Source organism: Thamnophis elegans, chromosome 9, assembly GCF_009769535.1.
Source record: "Thamnophis elegans isolate rThaEle1 chromosome 9, rThaEle1.pri, whole genome shotgun sequence".
Lineage (NCBI taxonomy): Eukaryota > Metazoa > Chordata > Lepidosauria > Squamata > Colubridae > Thamnophis > Thamnophis elegans.
In genome coordinates, this window is record NC_045549.1 from 8,323,807 (window position 1) to 8,349,093 (window position 25,287).

The following is a 25,287-nucleotide window of genomic DNA, read 5'->3' on the forward strand; positions in this document are numbered from 1 at the left end:
GATTACTGGAAACTATATGGACACATGTTGAGGTTTGGGCAACAATATAGATCTGTAGTGGTTAGTGCAAAAATTCTATACGCAGAACAGCAGAAGTAAATCATATCGAAATAAAAGGTTCCAAACAACCAAAAAAACACCTCAAGACTAATATCTAATTTGATTTTAACTGACATAATTCCCCAGATTTGGCTAGGCAGGATGGGAGATGATGTTAGAAATATAGAAAGGTTAGAAATAAAGAATCAGGCTAAGGATATGTAGTATATATACAATATACACAGGTAGTCCTCGACTTATTACAAGCAACCGGTTCAGCAACCGTTCAAAGTAACAATGGTACTGGTATGTATTTACGACGGGGATCACCTTTTGCCACCTTCTGATAAACAAAGCCAGATTCATTTAACAACTCTGTTACTGATTTAACAACTGCAAGGATCCACTTAGCAACTGTGGCAGGAAAGGTCGTAAGATGGGGAAAATCAAATTAGATATCAGTCTTGAGGTGTTTTTTTGGTTGTTTGGAACCTTTTATTTCGATGGATGGAGAGTCACTTAATGACTCTCTTACTTAGCAAATGGGAATTTTGGGTTCAATTGCGGTTGTAAGTCAAGGACAACCCATATTGCCTCGAAGAGGTTAACATAGGAGGAAAAAGGTCAGACAAAAGGGGAATAGAGTAGAATAGAACAGAACGGGACCTTGGAGGTCTTCTAGTCCAGCCCCCTGCTGAAGCAGGAAAACTTATACTATTTCAGACAAGTGACTTTCTAGTCCCTTCTTTAAAACCTCCAGTGATGAAGTGTCCACTTAAGCACATAAAAATATATTTATTACTACCCCTTACCTTTCAGACCCAGGTTTTGTAGCTGGAAGAGCCGTCCAAGTTCATAAGGCAAAACTCGTAACAAATTGTTGTTTAAAAGCAATTCCCTAAAACCAGAGCAAATTGTTTAATAAAGACAATTTAAAAGAGGTTTTACACATCTGCATTCATTGGGATACTTTTCTAAGTAGTGAGGTGGAAAACACATCAGAGCATCTGTGTTAGTATATTCAGCCAACCTCTAAACCAACCATTTCTGAGGATAAAGGTGTACAGTGAGTGCTGGATCGTAAGGTGTACTAACAAAATAACAACTTCTATTTACGATTTGCTATCACAATGGATCAATCAAAAGCTGAAGGAAGCCCACAAATGTAACCAAGGCTAAGGGCTACTGACTAAACAATCTGAAATAAAGGATCAGATAAAGTAGGACAAAACATTAGAAGAAGTATTGTCCAGTTTTTAGGGTGGGGGGAATGTAAAAAATACCTCTGGCTCTAGAACAGTAGCCGAGCTTGTTTTTCAAGATCATAAACATCCTGACTAGGATGCTTAGAAATTCTTAAAAGATTTTGAACAAGTAGTTTTGCAGATATTAGGCTCATTCCAAAGTACATAAAAATGCCAGAATGGCACATTAGAAGAGAAACTATTATCCAAAATAAGAGTCCCATGTTGAGTTTTCTACCATATGTAAAGACATTTATCCATAGTTTGAATCATCCTCCTTCGCCAATGCTCTTGCTCATCTTATGCCAAAGAGCACAAATTTAAAAATATTACTACCCCACCCAAAAGTATGTAAAAGAAAAGTACAAAAATTCTTGCATCAATACAGTAACGTAGGGCGTGTCAAATTTTTTCAACTTTCAATCTCCAAACATTCGGGGTGCTCAAAAGGTGCTCATCTTTGTTTGAATGTATGATGTACAAGGACAATAATGAACATAAGCATACTCGATAGTTGATTGGTGGGATTATACATAATTGAAAACAGTGATATACAAATATAAATGGTTGGTAAATCTTTTTCATATCGGGATATGTGATTATATAAAGGTATATTGTTATTAAACAGACAATCAAGAATGTAAGGGAATTAGGTTTATTTAAAAAAAATATTAACTGTAATTGAATATACGTTGTACAATGAAAGTGAGGTATCTAGCTATATTAGATGAAAAATCTGTGATTGTAAATGTAATTGAGAATATGGATGCAAAAACACTGGTAACCAAACGACATGCTGTATGTAATGGATGATAATTTTTTTATGTTGTTTTTTTATGTTTAAAAATAAAAACAAATTGCAAAAAAAAAAGTTGTTACATGCCTTGGGGATTGTAAAGATATTTTGGTTACTTTAATATAATTTAGATGTGCTTGGTAAATAACTACATAAATATCATATTTTTTTTAACATTTTGTTTGTTTCACTACAGTAGCCAAAACAACATCAGCAAAGACACTTCTAGATTTGAAATTAGTTAGGAAGAGAACTAGAGACTCCTCACCTGAGAGAAACCATGTTTCCTAGTTCTGCTGGTAAACTACGGAGTTTGTTGGATGAGAGATCCAGATAAACCAAATTATGAAGCTTGGCAATATCAGGTGGAATGCGAGTTAAATAGTTGTCATTGAGGTGGAGAGCTGTCAAGTGTGTTAGTGACCAAAGCGATGGACTTAAATTGCGCACTCTACCTAAAATCAGAAACAGGTAGAGAGAGTTAAAGAGTTTTCTTCTACAAGCTCAACGAATATACTTCATCTTGCAACAAAACATACCAATCGTGTACCAAACAATGATTTCAAGCCAACAGAATTTATCCTATTCAGTGTGAAAATAACATCTTACTACACACACACACACACACACCCCTCTTCAGTTAACAGATAGAAAATTCTGATTCAAGAATAATTCTTAATTGTCTCTTTAGCTAGTTTGACACTCTTTCACATAGGCACCAGAGGTGGGTTCCTACCAGTTCGCACCGGTAGAACCGGTTCGTCAAATCTACCGAACCGGTTAGAAGAGGTTCCACCAGTGGACCTGGAAAGCAGGCCACACCTACAGAAGAGGTTCCGAAATTTTTTGAAACCCACCACTGACAGGCACATATGGTCACAGTGGACAAAATCAGTAAGATATATATATAAACAAATAATTAAGAATTATTCTGTATCAGAATTTTCTATTGGTTAACAGAAGAGGCAAAAACTGTTATTTCTTCCAGGCGAAGATAGATGTCAAGACCAAAGAATTAAATATTAACAATTGCCTCTTCTACAAAAAAACCCATTATTTTTAAAAAATTCTTCTCTGTGCATTTGGATTAAAGTAAGTATTTAACAAGGATACATTTCCTGAGTAGGAAAAAATGAAAGTCACAAATACGGGATAAAGGAAACCCTACTTGCCAATACAGGTAATCCTAGATTTACAACTAGTCGCTTTGAAATGCTGATGGACCAAAGAAAAGGTATTTATGACTTGGATTTGAAGTTCTGGTGGCTGCCACCACCCAAGTCACATGATTGCATTTTGGGTGCTCGGCTACCAGCCAACTTTATCCCTATCTGCAGTATCCCACAGTCACATGACTGTATTGATTTCCAGTTTCCAACAAAAAATACACATTGTGGACAATGGGTTCTTTTAACCACCACAGCATGTTTTAATGACTGCAGATTTGCTCAAAGACCATGGCAATTCACTTAATGACCACTGCAAAAAAAAGTAATAAAATCAGGTCAATCACAGGATGACCGGCATGATTTTCGACAGTAATTCCCAATTCAATTATGACAGGAATGTCAAACTCAAGGCCCGCAGGCCGGATCAGGCTTGTGGCATGCTTAGATCTTCCCTGGAAACAGCGAAGGACCAGCCCACGGTGCCTCTGCCAGTGAAAACAGAGCTCAGGAGGGCAGCATGCGCCCCTCACGAGCTCTGTTTTCACTGGCAGGGGGTTGCAGGAGGCTGTCGCAGCCGAAAACAGAGCTCGGGGGCCCGTTTTCACTGGCAGAGTGCTCGGGCCACCACAGGAGCAAGTGATGTTGAGCTGGCCACGCCACCCACAGGTCAAGCACAATCCTGATGCCCCCCTCAATGAAATCAAGTTTGACACCCCTGAATTATGGTCATAAGTCAAGGACTACCTGTACAAAAAGGATCTACTAAATACATACACGATCCCATAAAGAGGTTTAATAGGAGCATAAGAGTCCAGATCACAGGGAGTACATTGTTCTACTTTCTTTCGATCTGGTCATTTATTGAATTCCTTACCCGAGATTTCCAGCTCTGCCCAGTGGGACTTCTTCCCATTGGCTACCTCTTCTGCTGACATGATGGTATATATTCTGCGAGGATCTGGAGGATCATATTTTTCCTTTGGCATCCCTGTTAGTCTGAAAGAAACAGTGTCTCGTTACTACAGCTTGTAAGTTATAACAACACATCTCATCATTAAATGATTTATAAGCATGGAAGATAACTGTTGTACATACAGTATGTCACGAAAGGCTTGTGTCAGGCCTGCAGTTATATCCCTTTAAGCATCTTTGGCCTGCCACTCTCTCTCTTATTTCATTATGCTGTTTCATTAGTGTAGGAGTTGGGAGGGGGGAATAGAAAAGAGTAGAATTGTGGGATGTGTTGTTGTTATTCCTTTCTAGAAGCCCAAGGTCATCTTTTGTCTCCGCACCTCTGCACCTGACCGGAAGCAGCTGGGTGGAGATGCCAGCGTGGAAGAAGATGATTGGATCATGTGATGAATTTATGGGTGTGTGGATAAGATCATGAACTTTCAACTGGGTGAAATCCAATGTAACATCCATAATTGGGATTCCACAGATGTGCTAAGATGTCTGATTTATTAAATTGGAACTTTTAAGGATCATTTTGCCTTGGACTCGGATTTAATTCTACATGATACTTGGAACGCTGACAGCTTGTTTGCTGTAAAATTCTGCAGTGAAAATTAAGCTAGCCATAATGGGAGCCACTCTCTAGAGTCTTAAAATGTTGTATTTATTACTACATACCCTCGACTTACAGCAGTACATTGAGTGACCATTAAGTTGAAACAGCACTGAAAAAAGTGATTTATGATCTTTTTTCTTTTACATTTATGACCGTTACAGCAACAGGTCATATGATCAAAATTAAGATGCTTGTCAACCGACTCATATTTATGACAGTTGCAGTGTTAAGAAGCCGTGTGATCACCTTTGGCTACCTTCAACGGGGAAGCCAGATTCACTTAACGACTGGGTTACCAATTTAATCCCTGCAGCAATTCACTTAACAACTGTGGCAAGAAAGGTTGTAAAAAGTGGCAAAATTCACTTACACATCTGTCTCACTTGGCAACAGAAATTTGGGGCTCAATTGTGGTCGTAAATCGGGGATTACCTGTACTGTGCCATCCATTCTGGACTGGCTTTGAAAAGCTTGCGAAAAAGAGACTTGCATGAAAAACAAAGAGCAAAAGCAGAAGTCTGAAATTATGCTATAATGAAAGAACTGCTCAACCTAACAACAGTGTTAAGGTCTTATCAATTAGCCATGTTTTTATTGGCTCTTCTGAATCCCAGCAGGGAAGAAGCAATCTTTATGTAAAAGCAAACGGTTCCATAAAAGAGGGGGCCACCACTGAGGAAGTCCTGTCCTGGGTACCAGCAGATGAAATTCCTTTGGTAGCAAGACCCTCTACAAGCTGTAGTTTCTATCTTTCGCTGTCAGACAGATTTTATTTATTTACCAAATTCATTTGCTGCAACCATCTTATGGTTCAAGACAAGATTCATTTTGGAGCAGGCAGATCTGAAGGTGTCTAGAAATACCCCAATGGCAAAGAATAAATTTAGGGTGATGGTGGACTTATCAAAAAAAAAAGGGGGGGGAATTGGTGACCAGTTCAAAAGAGTATTTTGGAAGAAGACACCATTGCAAACTAAGTCTCAATGAATGTCCTATATCTGGTAGCTTCTACTGGATTTTTTAATTTAAAATATTTTCCCTTTATAATATTATGATATCACTGTATGTGCTCTTCTATAGGATATTACTGTTACTGCATTTTAAAAACAGTATGTCACTCTAAAGCCTAAGTGCACAGAAAAATGATATAGAAATAATTTTAATAATGCATGGGCATAATTTTATACACATTACCTATTCACTGGATCTGCTTCACGTGAAAATACTATCATCATATCTAACTAAGTAAATACTTCTGAAGTAAAAATAGAATAAACAAAAAGTTTGCTCAATACCTTCCTCTAAGTATGTATTATTGTACTGTGTATCTAACCATGCTCCTACAAACAAATTTAAAAGCTATTATCTCATGCCAAAAAGATGAGTAATGTGAACCAAAAATGATAAATTTATTATAAGTAACTTTTATGGGTAATTTACTTTCTAAAAAATCTGCCATCTCTATAGAAATGCCATTCTGTGGCAATTTAATTAGAGTCATTAAGTTTTTTTTCTCAAAATAGAAACATTAATTTCCTAGAAATACTAACCACTTTTTCCTTAGAGACTTTTAATTTTTTATTTTGCCACACAGAAGTGGTCTAAATTAATACTTAGGGTAAATTAAGGCTTTCAATTATGAAATATAGCACATAATTAATTACACTGTTCCTTAGCATAACAATGGCAAAAGCTGGCATTTATGTTTAGAACAATGATGTGGAATTTTGGAAGAGGAAATTTCTATTTTTTTTTCCTGCATTTAAGTTGGAGAAGAAACTAGGAAAAAGTAATAAACCTGAAATTTGGAATTTCGAAATTCAAAATCAGGAATCATTTTGCTTGATTATACATTTGTCTGTGGCAAAGGAAATCTAGAGATTGTCAGCTTCTAGATGTGTTCTTCTCAGAGCCCTAATCCTGGATCAGATCCAGATCATCCTTGACTTACGACCACAATTGAGCCCAACATTTCTGTTGCTAAGTGAGACATTTGTTACATGGATTTTGCCCCATTTTATGACATTTCTTTAACACAGTGGTTAAGTGAATCACTGCAATTGATAAGTTAGCAGCACGATTGAATCTGGTTTCCACCTTGACTGTGCTTGTCAGAAGGTTGCAAAAGGTGATTGCGTGACCCCGGGACACTGCAAGCGTTATGAGTATGAGTCAGTTGGCAACGGTCTGAATTTTTATCACGTGACCATGAGGGTGCTGTAATGGTCATTAGTGTGAAAACAGGTCATAAGTAAATGTTTTCAGTGCCAATGTAACTTCAAATGGTCACTAAATGACCTGTTGTAAGTTGAGGACTACCTGTATAGACATGCACAGGCGACTGTAGACATAGATCTCCTTAAGCAAATGAAATTTAACTTTCTATAACTCAATAGCTGGATTGAGCTCATCTGCTCCAAACAGCTGTGCATCGTCAGGCTCCATTCAGAATTAGGATATGCTGCTATGTGTGTTGTTGTTGTTTTTAAATATACTTCTAATGGTAAATTGTTCTTTGCCCTAGTCAACAATATATGCTTACTACGTCCAAACACAAAAGTTTTCAAAGAATTTTATGCACAGTGGCCCTATTTGGCTGACACACAAAAATATACGCGCACAAAATATGTACCTTAGCAACTGGCATTTGTACACAGTGAAGACAAAGCGACACTCCAGGCTATAGATTTACAAGGGCATCCTTGAAATCACAAGCTGCCAAAGGGTTGCATTCCCAAATGAAGCAAATTGTATCAAGGACAAAGGGAGTGGGTGGATTGTTTTCTTAAAATAGCCACCATTCTGGATCTAACCATAATCACTACAGTCAAATCCTCTTTTCCATACAACTTCAGAGGAACAACACCCAAATGTGAACTTTACAAAAAACGTTCATTTTAAAAACGAACACACAAAACCATTCTTGCAACTGAGCCTGGCTTAATTATCGTGTGCTATCCATCCTTAACGCTTGGCCACAAATATCACACTGCGCTTTAATCCATGAGCTGGTAACATTTTACAGGCAGTCCTCGATTAATGGAGCCTAAAATTTGTGTTCCTAAGCAAGGCAGTTGTGAAGTGAGTTTTGTCTCATCTTACGACCTTTCTGGCCACAGTTGTTAAGCGAATCACCGCAGTTGTTAAGTTAGGAACAAGGCTGTTAAATGAATCTGGTTTCCCCAATGATTTTGCTTGTCAAAAGGTTGCAAAAGGGAATCACATGACCCTGGGACACTACAACCGTCATAAATATGAGTCAGCTCTCAAGCATCTGAATTTTCATCACATCACCATAAGGATGCTGTGACGATCTTAAGCACTGATCCTCAAACTACAGCCCACGGGCTGGATACAGCCTGCCAATGCAAAGTATCCGGCCCGCGGAGTGGTGGGATTCAGCCCCCCCCCCCCCTCGCCATTGGCCTTAATCATCTTCCAGTGAGCATCCACTCCAGCTGCATTTCTGGTTAGTTATTTCATCGGTTGAGCTGCACTTCTGATCACACTACTGCTGCGGAAGATAAGGCCAAAGGGTGCTGGGAAGGACCAGCTGACTGAGGGGTGCTCTCACCAGTGCAGCCATGTGATCCAGGGCCGGCGGGTGACTAGGGGAGGGGTTGCTGCTGGCTTGAAAACCAGCTCTGCTGCCAGCTTGTAAAGTAGTGCTTTAAAGTCTTTAAAAATGCTTTAAAAACAGCCTTTCAGGATGCTGGTGGGTGAGTAGGGAAGGGGCAAGTACAGCAAGGACAAAGGCAAAATGGACTGCTAAATTGGCCACGCTCACCCAGTCACATGATCGTCTAGCAACGCCCACCTAGCCGGTCCAGCCCCCCCCCCCCAGTCTGAGGGACCGTGAATCAGCCCACTGTTAAAAAGTTTGAGGACACCTAGTCTTCAGTGGCCACACCCTCTCCATGATCATGTGATCCCATTTAGGGCTCTTGGCAACAGACGATGTATTTATGACCATTTACAGCAGTCATGTAATCACAATTTACAACTTTTTTTTTTTTGCAAGAAACCAGCATTTACCCACTGTGGACAATGGCTAGACTTAATGACTATGACTAAAAAGGATATAAAATTGGGTGTGATTACAGATATGATGTGTTGACCTGCTTAACGACCAGAAAAAACTTACATACATAATTGAGTTCTGAATGACAGTCATAAGTCAAGGACTACCTGTACCATTGTAATTAGATTTTTGATGGCTTACAGAAATGACACCATCTCAATGTGAAATGCATACACTCTGCATGAAATTTTTTTTTAGTTAATCCAAGATTTTCAAATTAAATGATTTGGGGTAGAAAGTCTAAGAAGGCTTTCCATCTCACATGGCCTGGAGAATTGTTGTCTGTGAAACCAGATTTCTATTAAATTCAGATGCACAAGCATTTGGATCTGGAGTTTTACTATTTTTAAGAGCTCCACCTGATTTCTTCATCTTGCTCTTAACCAGCAGTTAAGAAAATGGTCTTTAAAGGCAAGATGTCTTTAAAGACCTCTTTGTTACAATGCATAAAGACATCTTGCCTTTAAAGACCACTTGGAAATTTCCAACTGCTACAGCACACAACCATTGGAACTATTCCAACCTTAGATCCCCAGTTGTTACTAGACATCCTAACAACTGGGGTGAAAGGGATTGATGTCTAAAGTGACATGGAGACCAGAAACTACAAAGATATAAACCGAACAGCAAATACATATTAATATTAGCTTTATATAGGCAAGAGAGTCATTGACTGAGATGGGCGACCAAAGAAGGAAGATAGAAAGATAGAAAGATAGATAGATAGATGATAGACAGACAGACAGACAGACGATAGATGATAGATGATAGATAGATAGATAGATAGATAGATAGATAGATAGATAGGGCAGGCAGCTTGTTTCCAAATTGAATTTAATATCTTGGTTTAAACCCAAAAGCTAAAAATTGAATATTTCCAGGGACGGGATTTTTTAGAGAGTAGCTCCAATGCTTATTAGAAAATGAGCCACTGGGAAGAGGTTTTTCCACAGAGTAGGCTCAGCTATGGAAAAAGCTGCCAAAAAATTAATTATTGAATTCTGTTCTTAAAGACTTAAAAGAATTTCTTCCTAAGTTTTCATCTTGCATTTTTTAAAAACAAGCTTTGACTATGTATTGAAATACTCTTTTTAAGCAATTTTACACTAGGCCACATATTAATTTTTATTCTCTACTCTTGATGTAAACTTTTAAAATTGTAATGACACAGTGGTATCTCTTCCAAATAAAACTATGGTGCAGTAGCTTCTATTTGTAGATTTCAAACTGTAAGTATAAATGAAGAAGTCCTAAGGCTGTGCCATACATTTGATATTTACCTAAAAGCAATAGCAATAGCAATAGCAGTTGGACTTATATACCGCTTCATAGGGCTTTCAGCCCTCTCTAAGCGGTTTACAGAGTCAGCATATTGCCCCCACGGTCTGGGTCCTCATTTCACCCACCTCGGAAGGATGGAAGGCTGAGTCAACCTTGAGCCGGTGAGATTAGAACTGCTGAACTGCAGATAACAGTCAGCTGAAGTGGCCTGCAGTACTGCACCCTAACCACTGCACCACCTCGGCTCCTAAAAGGATTGAATTTATAATACAGGTAGGCTCTGCCTCCTTCATTTTACATTAGAAAACAAGGGTGGTTCAAAACCTTGTAATTAAAACGTTAATAAAATATGTGGGAAACCAGCTGGGTAGCCAGTCTGTTCCTTCATCATAGATAGGTAGCTATAAATATATTCCAGTGTCTAAAACACTTTCTCTCTTCTTTGATACTGTCCCCACCAATGTTTGTGGAAAGCCCACCTTGAACAATTTATAGCAAATATAATAAAGAATATAGAAATAGTTCCTTTGGGTGGGGGGACAAGCCCATGTAGCCTGTTGAGTCAGAGTAAACAGTCAGAAGTTACTGTGGATGTGAGCTATTCTGGTATGTAACTTCTCAACCACTAGACAGGGACTCAATGGAAGGGAGGAAATATACTATAATTCACTTCTCAGTGAAGAATACATTTCATCAAAGAGCAACTTGACATCTGCTAAGACCAAAATGTATTAGAAGCTTATCTTAGTTCTGCCGCAGTTTGGAAACCTACCTGATTTTAGAGCAAGCTGTAATGATTTATCTTAAGGAAATATGCTGTGCATTGTACTGGCCTTGAGATGCCTCTAGCACAACTCTTAGGTCAGTAAGATAGAGATGTGAACTTCAGCCCACAATCCTGTTTTATGTTTTATGCAATCTCCAGCCAACCTTATTATCAGCATGTGTGGGGTCCTTGGTGCTTTGAGCTTGGTTATCTTGCAGATGTTCTGCTGAGAGCACCAAGGACCCCACAGTTCAACCATGAACTAGAAATATTCTCTTCTATCTGCACAATAACAGCATCTGCTTGCGTTCACCGAAAAAGGCCAGTTTTGAAAACAGTGCTATCCAGTTTTGAAATTCTGGATAGCACTGTTTTAAATCTATGGCACAAACGGTTGTTATTCATGCTTAGGCTATAATGCACATTAGTGTGACAGACTATGAAAAACACATCTCATTGATAATGCGTAAGAAAGAGTTTAGGACTAGTCAACTTATAGCAGTGTTTCTCAACCTTGGCAACTTGAAGATGTCTGGACTTCAACTCCCAGAATTCCCCAGCCAGCATTCGCTGGCCGGGTTAATTCTGGGAGTTGAAGTCCAGACGTCTTCAAGTTGCCAAGGTTGAGAAACACTGACTTATAGTGTTTGTGTATGAACGGACATTTTCCTTAAAGTTTTTGCACTTCCTTGGAGAAAACAATGTTCCCAGAAGCTTGATTATGACAGAATCGGGCTTAAACTCCACAATCTTTCTTATCTACATGGGGCTGCCCTTGAAGACCATCCAGAAACATCAAATGATCCAGAATGAAGCAGCGCAGACAGCGATGGGCATATCTTCCCTTTGCCTATGTAACATTTCTGCTTCCCAAGCTGCATTGGGTGCCATGTAGAATCAAGGCCCTGGTTATTGCCTATAAAATTCTACATGGCATAGGTCTTGGCTACCTATGGGAACGCTTATTTCCCTTATTATCTACCTGGCCAACCTGATCAAACATCAAGGAATGCAGTGTAGTAACTGCATAGTTACTTTTGGGGGGGGGGCAGAAATGGGAAATAAGTATAATTATATATGGTAATATATATGCTGTGTAGGAAGGAGAAATTGTGACTATCCAGTTGCTATGGAGCTAGAACCCCAAGCAACCCTAAACAGCATAAATAAATGGTGAAGCACAGCAGAAAATAGAGTTCGACAACATCCAAAAAGCCAGGGTGAAAGCAACTAATCTAAATAAATGAACTACTGGAAAGACTTGCCTTGTCATCTACTTCCACACTCAGCTATTCCAATTATTAATCTGGCATGCATTAATTCTATGTTGTGGTCATTTAGTTCTATCCTGTTTATTTTGGTTTGTGAGCGGAAAAGGCATTTATAAACCCCTGGGACTTTTCCCAGACATCAAATCCCCCCCCCCCTTTTTAAGCTCTCAGTACTTTGAAAGGACTGCTTAAACTTTACTCAAGGTTAACAGCTTCAGTAAGCAGATTTTTACAACATGAAATCTGGACGGGATTACAAAAAAGATCACACAGTGAACTGTTAATCCACGTATCAGACGGAGAGCAGCAAAGCAATAAGGGTAATTAGCTGGCAGTTGGCTGGTCTATAAATCAAGGTTTTGTGCCCACATATGAGGTGTCTTCTGTTCCAAAGACATTAAATACTTCTGTTAATTCAGTGTCAGGTCACCAAGTGGTGCAAGGCTTTTCCTGGGTCAAAACAAGGTTCTCAGCTGCAAATTGGTCTTTGAAAGCACAGATTGGATGACTATTTTAATATACTATAGAATAGAGTTTCTACAATATCTGTTGTTTTGACTTAAATAAGGATAGGTTTAGGTTGCTATATGAATTGATGCCTATAATAAGTCTTACGTACAATTGCTCAACAACTTAGTCATCAAATATCTTCAATTGATGACTTTATAGCCTCTTTTTACTTAACCCAAGTAGAAGCTATTGAATCTATAGAGGAACAAAATTGAGCGGCTCTTTCATTTGTTTTTCATTTACTCAGATTTCTTGGAACGAACAGGGAAACCGGAGCAGCTTATTCTGAGAAGCAAAATGAGGTCCACACAAACAAGTCTCCATTCAGTTAATCTGCCGTAGTGAAAATCTGCAAAATGCACCATTTCAATTTTCCTTCCCCTTTAAAAAGACTATAGAACCAAAAAGGAAAAAAAAAAGAAATTTAATTTTATTACACTCTAAAGCAGATGGCAAAGCAACTTAAGGCAGGATCATATGATACTTTCACACAAGTGTGTAATAATAATTCATTCTACACTGTCACAGATCCACATAGAACTTGGACCCGATCCAAGTAGCCTTCGTATAAACAGGTTTTGACTTGCTTTGCAAAAACTCTTTCTCCAACATCCCAAAATCTCACACTGTCAAACATCTCAGCTATGTTGAGAAAAGCAATGCTATATTCAAGCAAGCTTTTAAAGCTATTTCTGAACAAGGAAAAAGCCTTGTATTTTATACCTGCAGTCACAAGACAGAAAGTTCCAACTGCAACAAACTTAATACATTTCCTTAATCAAAAAACCATTTTTTAAAATATTGCCATTAACAACTATTGCCATTTCTAATCAGGCTATTGGAAGATATTTTGTGACCTGTGAATAATGCTATTTCTGAGAAAATATTCTCCATCCCAAATTCTGCCATACCTCAGAAACCCAGCTTTAGAATTATACATAACAGCAATGATCAGACACAAATTTATAATTCAAAACTTCTTTTGACATTCAATTTCAGTTAGAGCAAGATTTCTTATTGCACTATAGAATAACATCTAGCTTAAAAACAACTCATACTAAGAAATTCATCTGATGAGCTGAAAAGTTAAAAGTGTACATGACAAAGAAAAATGCCTCAAAGCAAACAAATTTAATAAACAAAGCATCTTTTTAAAGGATACAAACATTATGAAATGTGTGTCTAAATTTAAAACGTTCATACTAGTCACATAATCAACTCTGGTTCCTAAAATTAATCCGGTATTCCTGCTGATAAAACTCTTTTTTTTTTGGTAAGTATTTTACAAAGATGGAACACAAAAGGATTTCAAATATCCCCTCTTGTTTTGCCTATAATTTTCACTATCTTGATGCCCCCACACAGCAAAGGATGATTGCTCAAACTAACCTCTGTGCCATACCAACCCAGCTGAAAAGTACTTTTCACTCGAAGATGGATCCAAGAGGAAAGGGTTGCTTCTACTGGAAAAAGTAAAATCGAAAGTTGAAAAGGCAGGACCTAAAAAGCTTCTTCATGTCCTATCAAACAAAACTCCTCCCTTTAGCCCAAAGCGCTTCGATTCCTACTAATCTGCATTGTAGTTGACCTATTAAAACTTGCAACTTGTAGAACTGATGGGAGGAGCATCTAACATGCTCCTGTGAAATTGCCCCCATCTCAAATTTTGGGCAGCTTGGACGTTCGTGTTAGTCTAAATAAGGTGGAATTGTTGGATCCATCTTCTAGTGAGACTTCATAATAAATCCAATCCATCCTCCTCGGTCACAAAAGAGGCAGTCAAGAAGAAAGGGATATACAGGCAGTCCTCTTACAACTTACAACCACAATTGAGTCCAAATTTATGTTAAGTGAGAAATTTGTTAAGCAAGTTTTGCTCCATTTTACGAACTTTCTTACCACGGTTAAGTGAATCACTGTAGTTGATAAATTAGTAATCTGGTTAAATGAATCTGGATTCCCCATTGACTCTCCTTGTCAGAAGATTGCAAAAGGGGATCTCTCTCTCGCTCTAACTCTCAGAATTGAAGAGCACGGTTCATTGGGGAATTCTGGGAATTGAAGTCTACAAGTCTTAAAGTGGCCAAGGTTGGAATCTCCTGCTTTACATTGTTGGTTTTAAAACTCCTTCCTTTCAGGTTCATTACTTCTGATCCTAATGGTTTCCTAATAAGAAAAACTGCTGTCTGTCCATGCATGATTTTATACATTTTGGTCAGATCTTCCCCATTTTTTCAACCTAGACACTTAAATATTCTAGCCTTTTCTCGTATGGAAAGTGTTTGAGCCCCATGGTTACTTAAGTTGAAGTTTTTGGTACTTTTCCAGCACAAATGTTTTTCAAATGTTGCTACCACAACTAGATAAACAATATTCCAGATGAAGGCATGGCAATCAATTTGTATAAAGGCATAACTGTTGATAGTTTTCAGTCCTTTTCCTAATGGTCAATCCTAATGTAAAACATTTTTACATTAAATCTTTATTATTGCCTTTGACCAACTTTTGCAGTAAAAAAAGAGAAACAGTATGACACAATAATTTGTTATTGCTAATGAAAAAAATAGGACAATAGTACAGCATATCTATTAAAGTTTTGTGCAACTATAGGACTTGGTGAAGAAGGCATCGAATCAATATCCCTGGTTCTCTTTTTACTATTGATTTGGCATTCTCCAGGGTTAACTGGCCTAAATATTCAAGATTGCAAAATTATATAGACATGATGCCAATGGTTAAAGGCATCTTCAGACCCCAATCAGTGTATTATCTTTTTTATGTAAATGATGGAACATCTTTTGTTCAGGAGCCCAGGTTAGAACACACACCATCCCTCTTCCTATTTTAACTCACAACAGCAATCCTGTGAGATACAGTACATCGAACTGATAGAAAGCAATTGGCCCAAAGTCACCCAGTGAGTTTTCATAGCTGCCAGTAGGTCGAATCTGAATTTCTCCAATGCCAGTGCAACATTTTAATGTTATGTGCGAAGTAAATTGGGTCCCCACCCCGCACAAAAAGTGCTTGATGTTATATTTAAACGGAATTGCATTTGCTATTTGGTTAATATTTATTCAGTTGAAACTTTTCTAGTCTTCTTTACCATTATTTTTTGTTTTCATCCCCAAACTCACTGCTTATCCCAAATCAAGATGATTTATGAACAAGTTGGAAATCCTTGGTTTCAATATTGAGAAATTGAGAAATTCCAGTTCTTTCTTCCCTGAGAAAGCTACCCATTTATTTCTAAGCCTTGCTTTCTAGTTATTAAACAGATAGCAATCCATTTAATTCTGTGTGAAGTATCTGTGCCCTTTTGGAATTGTTTTAAAATCTTTGCCACTGGTAGTGTTACTGGTAGACCCTACTAAATATATAAAGGAAGTCTGAGTAAATAAAGCTTCAGATAGAATATTTTACATTGACATTAACAAAGTGGACTGTGTCCAAAGGAATCAAGATAATAAGGGGTCAGAAGAAGAAAAAATGTCAATGCCAATGGATAGGCACTGAAGGCAGGACAAGAAGCAATGTGTGGTGGGACCTAGGCAAAGAGAAAAGCAGCTTGCCGCAGGAACTAGCATTTCCATCTATGGAGTCTTTCCATCAATTCAACATAGGCTAAATCTGTTGACAATGCTGTATTATATAGTCTCTTGAGTTGAGCAGAGGATTGAGCTAGATACCAAACACAGATTATTATCTATAATCTATGTGTTTGGTACTTGTTGCATATATTATATAAACATAAATAAAAACAAACTGTGAGATATGCCAATGTGAAAAATGTATCGACCCCTAGTTCAATCAATTTTATTAAAGGAGGAACTTATTTTAATGAAGTATTCATATGTCTAGCCTAACAATCGAACTCTATAAATTTCACAAACTTTTACTCTCCTCTTGTAAATTTCTTAATATGGAGCAGTATTTCCCCATTTCAGCCATTTTTAGGTATAGGAACTTCAAACCCCCAAATTCAGTAGCCCTGGCATTAATGAGAATACTGAGAATCGAAGTCCATACACCAAAAATTTTTGCCAAGGTTGGGAAATAACAGTTTTAAAGGTTGAACACCTCTGTTAGAAAGTAATTCATGCTTTTGAGCCCACAAAAGTTTATAAAATCATTTGCAAAACTCCTGAGTCTTCACTGATTTATATTTAGAGACACAGCCTTGAAATGGAGAAGATTGGGGACAACTTTGAAACTTGAGTGCAGCATAAAATTATTCAGTAAGTCACAAAGAATCTCAGAACAACATTCAGAGCTCTCCGGGACTCTTTTACCTCAATCAAAGTCAGCATTAATGGGCCCGTCATAAGAAAATCACTGGGTAAAAATGGCATTCATGAGCAAACAGGAAGATGGAAGCCATGTTCAGCTAGAACATTGATTATTGTCTCGCGTTTGCCAAAAAGCCCATGTATGAGTTTTCCTTCAAAAAAGGAACCCGATGAATCAAGTAATTGAATTTTCCAGATCAAATGTATGTCTTTTAAGTATGACAAAAATCGAGCACTACATTTTATGGTAATGACCTCATACCAAGTATGAAGAATGGAGGTAATTTATTCAAAGTCTTTGATGAGGAATTTTGTCAAAGGCTTTTTTGAAAACCCAGACATCCAAAATTGATAATCAACTTCATCCATCTGTCTGCTGACACCCTTAAAATGTCTAGAAGATTGGTGAAGCGAGACTGCAGACTGTCCTTCATCCTTCATCAAGGCTAGCCAGCAAGACTATGTGCTTATTTTTATTATGACTGCTAGCAATGTGCCCAAAACAGACATTAAGCAAACTAATCAAACTTCTTGGATCTCTTTTAAAATAATTTAGAGCAGTGTTTTTCAACCTTTTTTGTGCAAAGGCACACTTTTTTCATGAAAAAAATCACGAGGCACACCACCATTAGAAAATGTTAAAAAAATTTAACTCTGTGCCTATATTGACTATATATAAAGTAATTTTCCCACGGCACACCTTACACTATGTCACGGCACACTAGTGTGCCGCGGCACAGTGGTTGAAAAACACTGATTTAGAGAAGCATTTTAAGGGAGGTAAACATGGCAAAGTCAATTAGTTTAAACCAAGTTATCTAAGGAACTTAGATAAGATCAGACTCCTTTTCATCAAGTATTGTGGAATATTTACCACCCAAATGCTTCAAATAATTTATTGGCTGCTATTGGGGATTTATACTGCAATCTATAGATTGAATGAAGCAGTTAAAGAAATAAAAAAAGAATCCTCTAAACATTATAAAGGTTTATAACCTTTAACCTTATAGCCACAATTGAGCCCAAAATTTCTGTTGCTAAACAAAACAGTTACCGGTAAGTGAATTTTGTTTGATTAGTAACAGGACTGTTAAGTCATGATAATAATGACAATAAACTAAACTAAACTAAAAACTGAGCATTATGCAATACTGACGCAACAAACTAGTGACTCAGAAGCATATTTTTTAGAACAGATTTACTCTGGAAGGATGTGTTAGAAAATGAATCAAGTAATAACAGACTAAATAATTTCATAGATTTACACCACACTCAATTCTGTGCCACGTTTGTGGAGAAACTGACCACAGCGTCCACTTTTCTTGCTCCAGTAACCAAGGATACCATTCAAAGTCATTATTTAATTTTTCTAGAGAGATAATATTGTACTAATGCTACAAAGTTAAGCACAGCAAGTCAGCCACATCAAATCTAAAAGAACAGGTTTGTAAATTAGACATATAATTCATCTTCAAAAATCATTAAAATTATAAATAAGACCTAAAATGAAGTATGGGTCAAGAAGCTTTTCTTGCCATGGCTCTAGATGTCAGCCAAACAGGTTTATCATATACACTGCAAGGACATAGGATTCCCTATCTCTAACTTCTCCCTAGAGTTGAAGAATACAAAACAGACTTATCTACACCACAGGGTTAGTTATGATGTACTGTGGGACATCGAGCCATTATTGTAAAAACATAAAGTTAAACACATTTTTCCCTAAGAGAAAAAAAAACTCACCAAGAGTACAAAACAAAAGTTGAAATCTATGATCTGTTGATGCATGTACTGTACTGATTAGAGCAACCTTGAATGATGATGCGCTAAAAAAAAAACCCTAGAGAATTGAGTAAACTGAACACTAGATTTAATTTTGAAACTTAACTTGCGCAAATAAGTCCTGGTTATTTAGTAAATGCTTATTTATTTCCAAATCAAATAAAAGAATTGGAAAAAATAAGTTAATATAAGAAATGCAGTTAATGTGCAGCCTGAATGTCTGCAACCCTTATTCTAAGAAAAACACCAATTGCTCAAAAACATCTGTTGTATAGTCTTAGTATGTCAAAGGATTCAACTGAGAGCAGAAAATCTTGTATAATGTATGTCAAGATCCCACCATTATTGTCAGATTATTTTAAAGTTTTACTGTAATAAAGCTAATCAACCAAAACAGTCTCTCTCAATTAAACAACCCATACAGAAATAGTAAAGTGTATTTTTATGTTAAAGTACTCCTCAACTTACAACCATAATTGATCCCAAAATTTCTGCTGCTGTGTATTAAATGAATTTTGCTCCATTTTATGACCTTTCATGCCACAGTTATTAAGAGAATCACTGCAGTTGTTATGTTAGTAACACAGTTGTTAAATGAATCCAGCTTCCCCATTGACTTTGCTTGTCAGAAAATGGCAAAAGATGGTCACATGACCCCGGGACACTGCAGCCATCATAAATATGAGTCAGTTGCCAAGTGCCTGAATTTTGATCATGTAACTATGGAGATCATGTAACTATGGAGTGGTGGTTAAGTGTGAAAAACAGTCATTGCCTTTGTAATTTCAAATGAACTGTTGTAAATCAAGGACCACCTGTATTTTGGACATATAGTTAAAAGTTTTTCAGCCATTATTACTCTATTTTTTTAAAAATCAGATTAATACTTTATTGTTAATTTCACAGGATAAGGTTCCCTCAAAGAGGGCTTTTAGAAATCAATAGTTAATGATTTCAGAAAAACAAATTGCTCTTCATTTATTTGACAGTTAGGTTTCTATTGGAGGACCAGTTACTTTTCTACCAATAATGTTATTTTTAATAAAACCTTTCCTAAATCAACTCCAAATAGCAATCTTTATAAAGTAAATGTGTCACTTGAATTTGTCAAGAGCAAGACACAATACAGGTTAAAATGATTAGTCCTTGAAAACTATTTAAGTTTTTTTATGAGCAACATGTGCATTTAGTTGTGTCTGCTATATTATTAAGTTCTTACTTGTTTACATAGGAAATTTCACTGGGGTTATGGAAAATTTAAAAACTGAACTGCAGTTGAATAACAGTCAAGATTAATCAGTCAAAACCAACTTTGAGCTCAGAATATATATTGATTTTTCTCTCTTGAAAGATCAAAATAACTCAGTGCTATTTCATATTGTATAGAAAAATCAGATAAAAGGGAGAATACAGGGCTTCTATACAAACATCTCAAGTCAGCTACAGATATAACAGTCCCTTTTAGACAGATACAGTGTTCGACTTATATCCATTTGTTTAGGGACTTACAACAGCACTGAAAAAAGTGATTTATGATTGGTTTTCACAATTATGACCGGTCATGTGATCAAAATTTGGACGCTTGGTAACTGGCTTGTATTTATGATGGTTACACTGTCCGAGGGTCATGTGATCACCTTTTGCAACCTTCTGACAAGTAAAGTCAATGGGGAAGCCAGATTCACTTAACAACCATGTTACTATCTTAACAACGGCAGCGATTCGCAGTAAAAACAGGATACAGATACCTGAAAAATAATACAGCAGAATGGAATATTCTTGATAAGATAATTTTAGCTAATTTGGATATTTAAACTACAAAAATGCTCTGCTGAGCATGAATGTTCCAGATCATAGACTGAGAAAAAGCAAGATCAGTGTAGATTTTCATGTTATTTTCCATTTCATCTCTAATTTAGGGCTAGGCTAGAGAGACAGTTTGGTTTTGTGGTTAAGACACCAGGTAGAAAGTGGGAAAGCACAAGTTCTAATCCTGCCTTAGGCATGAAAGCCAGCTGGATGTCTTTGGGCCAGTCACTTTCTCTCAGCCCATATCAGCTCATAGGGTGGTTGTGGAGAAAATAGAAGGAGAAAGAAGTATTATATATGTTCTTTGGCTTGAGTTGTTATTAAATAAATAAATGAAACTGGAATTGAACTTGAAATGTAAGCAGCTGAATTGCCATTCATCCAGAAAGCCTAAAGAACACTATTGAAATTTCCCAATAGGCCAATTCTGAAATATCACAGAACATACCTAGATTGTTTGACATTCTAATTGGACAATTGACTATACAATAATGAACAATAGAAAGAAAACCATTCAGTGCAAGCAAATGCAAAAGGTTAAAATTCATTTTACTTGCTGCCATTAAAAATGTGTAACAATAGACAATTAAGAAGACAAAAGCCCCTAGTTTTGACAAACCCATCAAGAAATCACATTCTTATTTAATAGTCTATCCTCCATCCTAAATACAGTTAGTCCTTGACTTACAATCACAACTGAGCCCAACATTTCTATTGCTAAGGCAGTTGTTAAGTGGGTTTTGCCCCATTTTATGGCCTTTCTTACCACAGTTCTTAAGTGAATCACTGCAGTTGTTATTAACATGGTTGTTTAGTGAATCTGGTTTTCCCACTGACTTTGCTTGTCAGAAGGTCGCAAATGGTGATCATGTAACTTGGGTGTCTGCAACCGTCATAAATACATGTCAGTTGTCAAGTGTCTGAATTTTGTTAACATAACCCATGGGGCTGCTGCTGCAGCAGTCGTTAAGTGTGAAAAACAGTCATAAGTCACTTTTTTCAGTGCCTTTCAGTAACTTTGAATGGCCCCTAAGGAAATGGTTGTAAGTCACAGAGCTGTATTTGCATGCTAACTTATTCACGAGTGATTATTTATTATTTATAAATTTATTACTAAATTTATTTGCCACGTGAAGGCAACTGTCCGCAAAATTTTAAAAATGACTAGTTGAAATGCTGCTCTTATAAAGGCGAGGAGATAACACATACACACATTAATTACACTTAGTCAATCAACGACAAGGACAGAAAAAACTGACTGAATACATAGAACTGGTTTACCCTGGACAGAAAAGCAATGGTTTACATATGTACACAAAACAGCTGCCCCATCACCCAGGATTTGTACATCTGGCTTAACACTTTAAGATAAATGTGTGCACACAGTCACCCTTTACACAACTTGTTTCAGTCCACAGGCATACCGAAGAAAATACAGGTGCCAACACAAAATTCTTCCTCTGGAGTGAACAGGATATTCCACACTATTCAGTTTTTCCCCCCATTGAATACAAACACTCTAAACATTAACTATGAATCTTTAAAGATATAAAAGCCTATATAAATAAAAACCCGGAACACCACATTTTAGTGGATATATTTACATGTCACACTTACACAAAGTCTTAAAGAGAGGTGAGCATTGTTTCCTTCTATCTTACAACAGCTTTGGTTGAAAACATGTCAAGTGTTGACAATGTCATGCAATGTGAAGCACACGTCCCAGATCCCTTGTAAGGAAACGTCCTTTAACAACCCCCCCCCAACACTCACAATCCCCTAAAACCTATAAAGTTTCGCCCAGATTGTCTATTCGAAATAAAGTTACGTCCTTGTTTTTTCCATCCTGTTGCAGGGAAAGGCTCGCAACGGCAACTGGAGGGAAGGGGGGGGGGGAAACAAAACCACATTAGGGCGCAAAAGTGAAATTTAGTGAAACCAGAAAGCTTTCCAATTTCTGGTTCGCATGTGCAGCCTGAGTAACTTTTAAGGAGTGAGTGATAGTGATAGTGATAGATAGATAGATAGAGATAGATAGATGTAGATAGATAGATAGATAGAGATAGATAGATAGATAGAGATAGGTAGATGTAGATAGATAGATAGATAGATAGATAGATATAGATAGATGTAGATAGATAGATGTAGATAGATAGATAGATAGATAGATAGATAGATAGATAGATAGAGATAGGTAGATGTAGATAGATAGATAGATAGATAGATAGATAGATAGATAGATAGAGATAGATAGATGTAGATAGATAGATAGATAGATGTAGATAGATAGATAGATAGATAGATGTAGATAGATAGATAGATAGATAGATAGATAGATAGATAGAGATAGATAGATAGATAGATGTAGATAGATAGATAGATGTAGATAGATAGATAGATAGATAGATAGATAGATAGATAGATAGATAGATAGATAGATAGAGCCAGAAGTGTCTCGTTTTTCTCCCCAGCGAAAGGCGCCTCTTCCACGCGTCCAGCGCGCGCGTGGAAACACCGAAAAGGGTAAAGTTGCGGAACAAAAACCCCCTCAAACGCAATCACGAAAAGGCAGAAAAGTTGTAAAGATACACACACCAGCAACACACTAAATACACACACACACACACACACAGGCCTGCACACGCAGGACCTCGGCTGACACCCAACCAACCCCGCGTGCTCGGGCGGCGTGTTTCCCCCCAACACGCCCGGCCTGACTAACACGCGCTGATCTCCCTTCTCACGCCTGGGTTGCCTTAGCAAGGCCGGCTCGGCCTCCTCCTTCGCCGCCGACCAGGCAGGCCCCCGTCGCCCGCCTGCCGCTCACCTGCATCCAGCCCCCGGGGCGTCTCTCGACGGGGCTGAGGCGGCTGCTCAGGCGGCGGGGCTGAGGGCGAGAAAGACATGCAGGAGGCAGCGGCCGGGCCGGGGCGAGCGCAGGGCGGGCTCGAAGAAGCCACGGGCCTGACGCGGCGGCGGCGGCAGGGGGAGGTTGACGGTGAAGCGGGCAGGCGGAGACCCTCCCGGCCCGTCTTTCCCTCCTCCTCCTCCTCCTCCTTCTTCTTTTTCTCCTCAGGCCTCGCAGCAGGAGCAGCAGCAGCGACGGCAACGCGGGGATTACTGCCGGAGGTGGAGCCTGGCCTGCCTCGACGCCGCGGCGTGAAGAAGAAGTAGGAGGGCTTCAGACCCCGCCGTCTCCTCCTCCTCCTCCTGCGGCGGCGCCTCTCTTCCCGCCTCGCCGCCGTCCTCCTCCTCCTCCTCCTCCTCCCCTCCCGCGCCTCGCGCAGGCCCAATTCGCGCCATGGCGCGCGCGCGCGTTCCTTCCCTCTTCGCCCCCAACTCTCGAAGCCCCCCCCCCGTCGCGCGCGCTTTCCTCCTCCCCCCCCCTCCTCTCCCCCCCCCCTCGCGCAGTGGAAAGGCGAGGGCAAACTGGGAGGGGCAGAGAGGGGGGCGCGCGCGCGCCTCTTAGAACGCGCTCTCTTTCGTGAGGGGGGAGCGCGCGCGCGCGCGAGATTCTCAGCCCGGGCCAGTTCCGCGGGGCGCGCGGCGGGTCCCTCGTGCGCGCCCCCTCCCTCCTCCTCTCCCTCCTTCCCGCGCTTTCTGAGGCGTGTGTGTGTGTGTGTGTGTGTGTGTGTGTGTGCCACTGAAGAGCCATTGGGCTGGAATGATATAGGGAGCTGATGGCGAAGCTATGGCACGCCTGCCTGAGGTGGCACGGCAGAGCCCTCTCTGTGGACAAGTGCGCTGGCCAGCTGGTCTTTGCAGGTGCTGGAGCGCCAGAAAACGCCCCCCCCCCCCAAAAAAAACAGGCCTTTTCGGACGTTTTTTGAAAATGGCCCGAAAATCTACATGGAGGGCAGTATGCAGTGGAGTACCCCAAGGCTCTGTTTTAGGCCTAGCACTCTTCAACATCTTCATCAATGATTTGGATGAGGGAATAAATGGGGGACTCATGAAATTTGCAGATGACACCAAACTGGCAGGAATAGGCAACGCTCCAGAAGACAGGCTTCAGATACAGAAGGATCTGGACAGACTTTAACATTGGGCACTATTTGACAAAATGAAATTCAACGGTGAAGAGAGTAAGGTTCTACATTTAGGCAAGAAAAACGAATGCACATGTACAGTATAGGTGGTACCCTCGCTCAATAGTAGTAACTGTGAGAGGGATCTTGGAGTCCTAGTGGACAATCATTTAAACAGGAGCCAGCCGTGTGCAGCAGCTGCCAAAAAAGCCAACACAGTTCTAGGCTGCATCAACAGAGGGACAGAATCAAGATCCCGTGAAGTGTTAATACCACTTTATAATGCCTTGGTAAGGCCACACTTGGAATCCTGCATTCAGTTTTGGTCGCCGATGTAGAAAAGATGTGGGGACTCTGGAAAGAGTGCAGAGAAGAGCAACAAAGAGGATTAAGGGACCGGAGGCTAAAACGTATGAAGAACGGTTGCAGGAACTAGTGTAATAGAAAGAAGGACTAGGGGAGACATGATAGCAGTGTTCCGATATCTCAGGGGTTGCCACAAAGAAGAGGGAATCAAGCTATTCTCCAAGGCATCTGAGTGTAGAACAGAAGCAATGGGTGGAAACTAATCAAGGAGAGAAGCAACTTAGAACTGAGGAGAAATCTCCTGACAGTTAGAACTATTAATCAGTGGAACAGCTCCAGAAGTTGT

The 25,287-nt window shown here is 38.9% G+C and overlaps 1 protein-coding gene across 1 annotated transcript in view; it reads right to left on the minus strand.

Annotated features, from left to right (window-relative positions):
• The window catches only part of CNOT6L (CCR4-NOT transcription complex subunit 6 like), a 42,157-nt gene extending 18,352 nt beyond the window's left edge, over positions 1–23,805 (minus strand). The window contains exons 1-4 of the mRNA XM_032223795.1: positions 23,435–23,805; positions 4,123–4,244; positions 2,348–2,534; positions 852–937 (exon numbers count right to left, since the gene is read on the minus strand). Of these exons, the coding sequence (XP_032079686.1) occupies positions 852–937; positions 2,348–2,534; positions 4,123–4,234 (385 nt within the window). The 5' untranslated portion in view covers positions 4,235–4,244; positions 23,435–23,805. The remainder of the gene's footprint in view (positions 1–851; positions 938–2,347; positions 2,535–4,122; positions 4,245–23,434) is intronic.
• Positions 23,806–25,287: the final 1,482 nt, after the last annotated feature.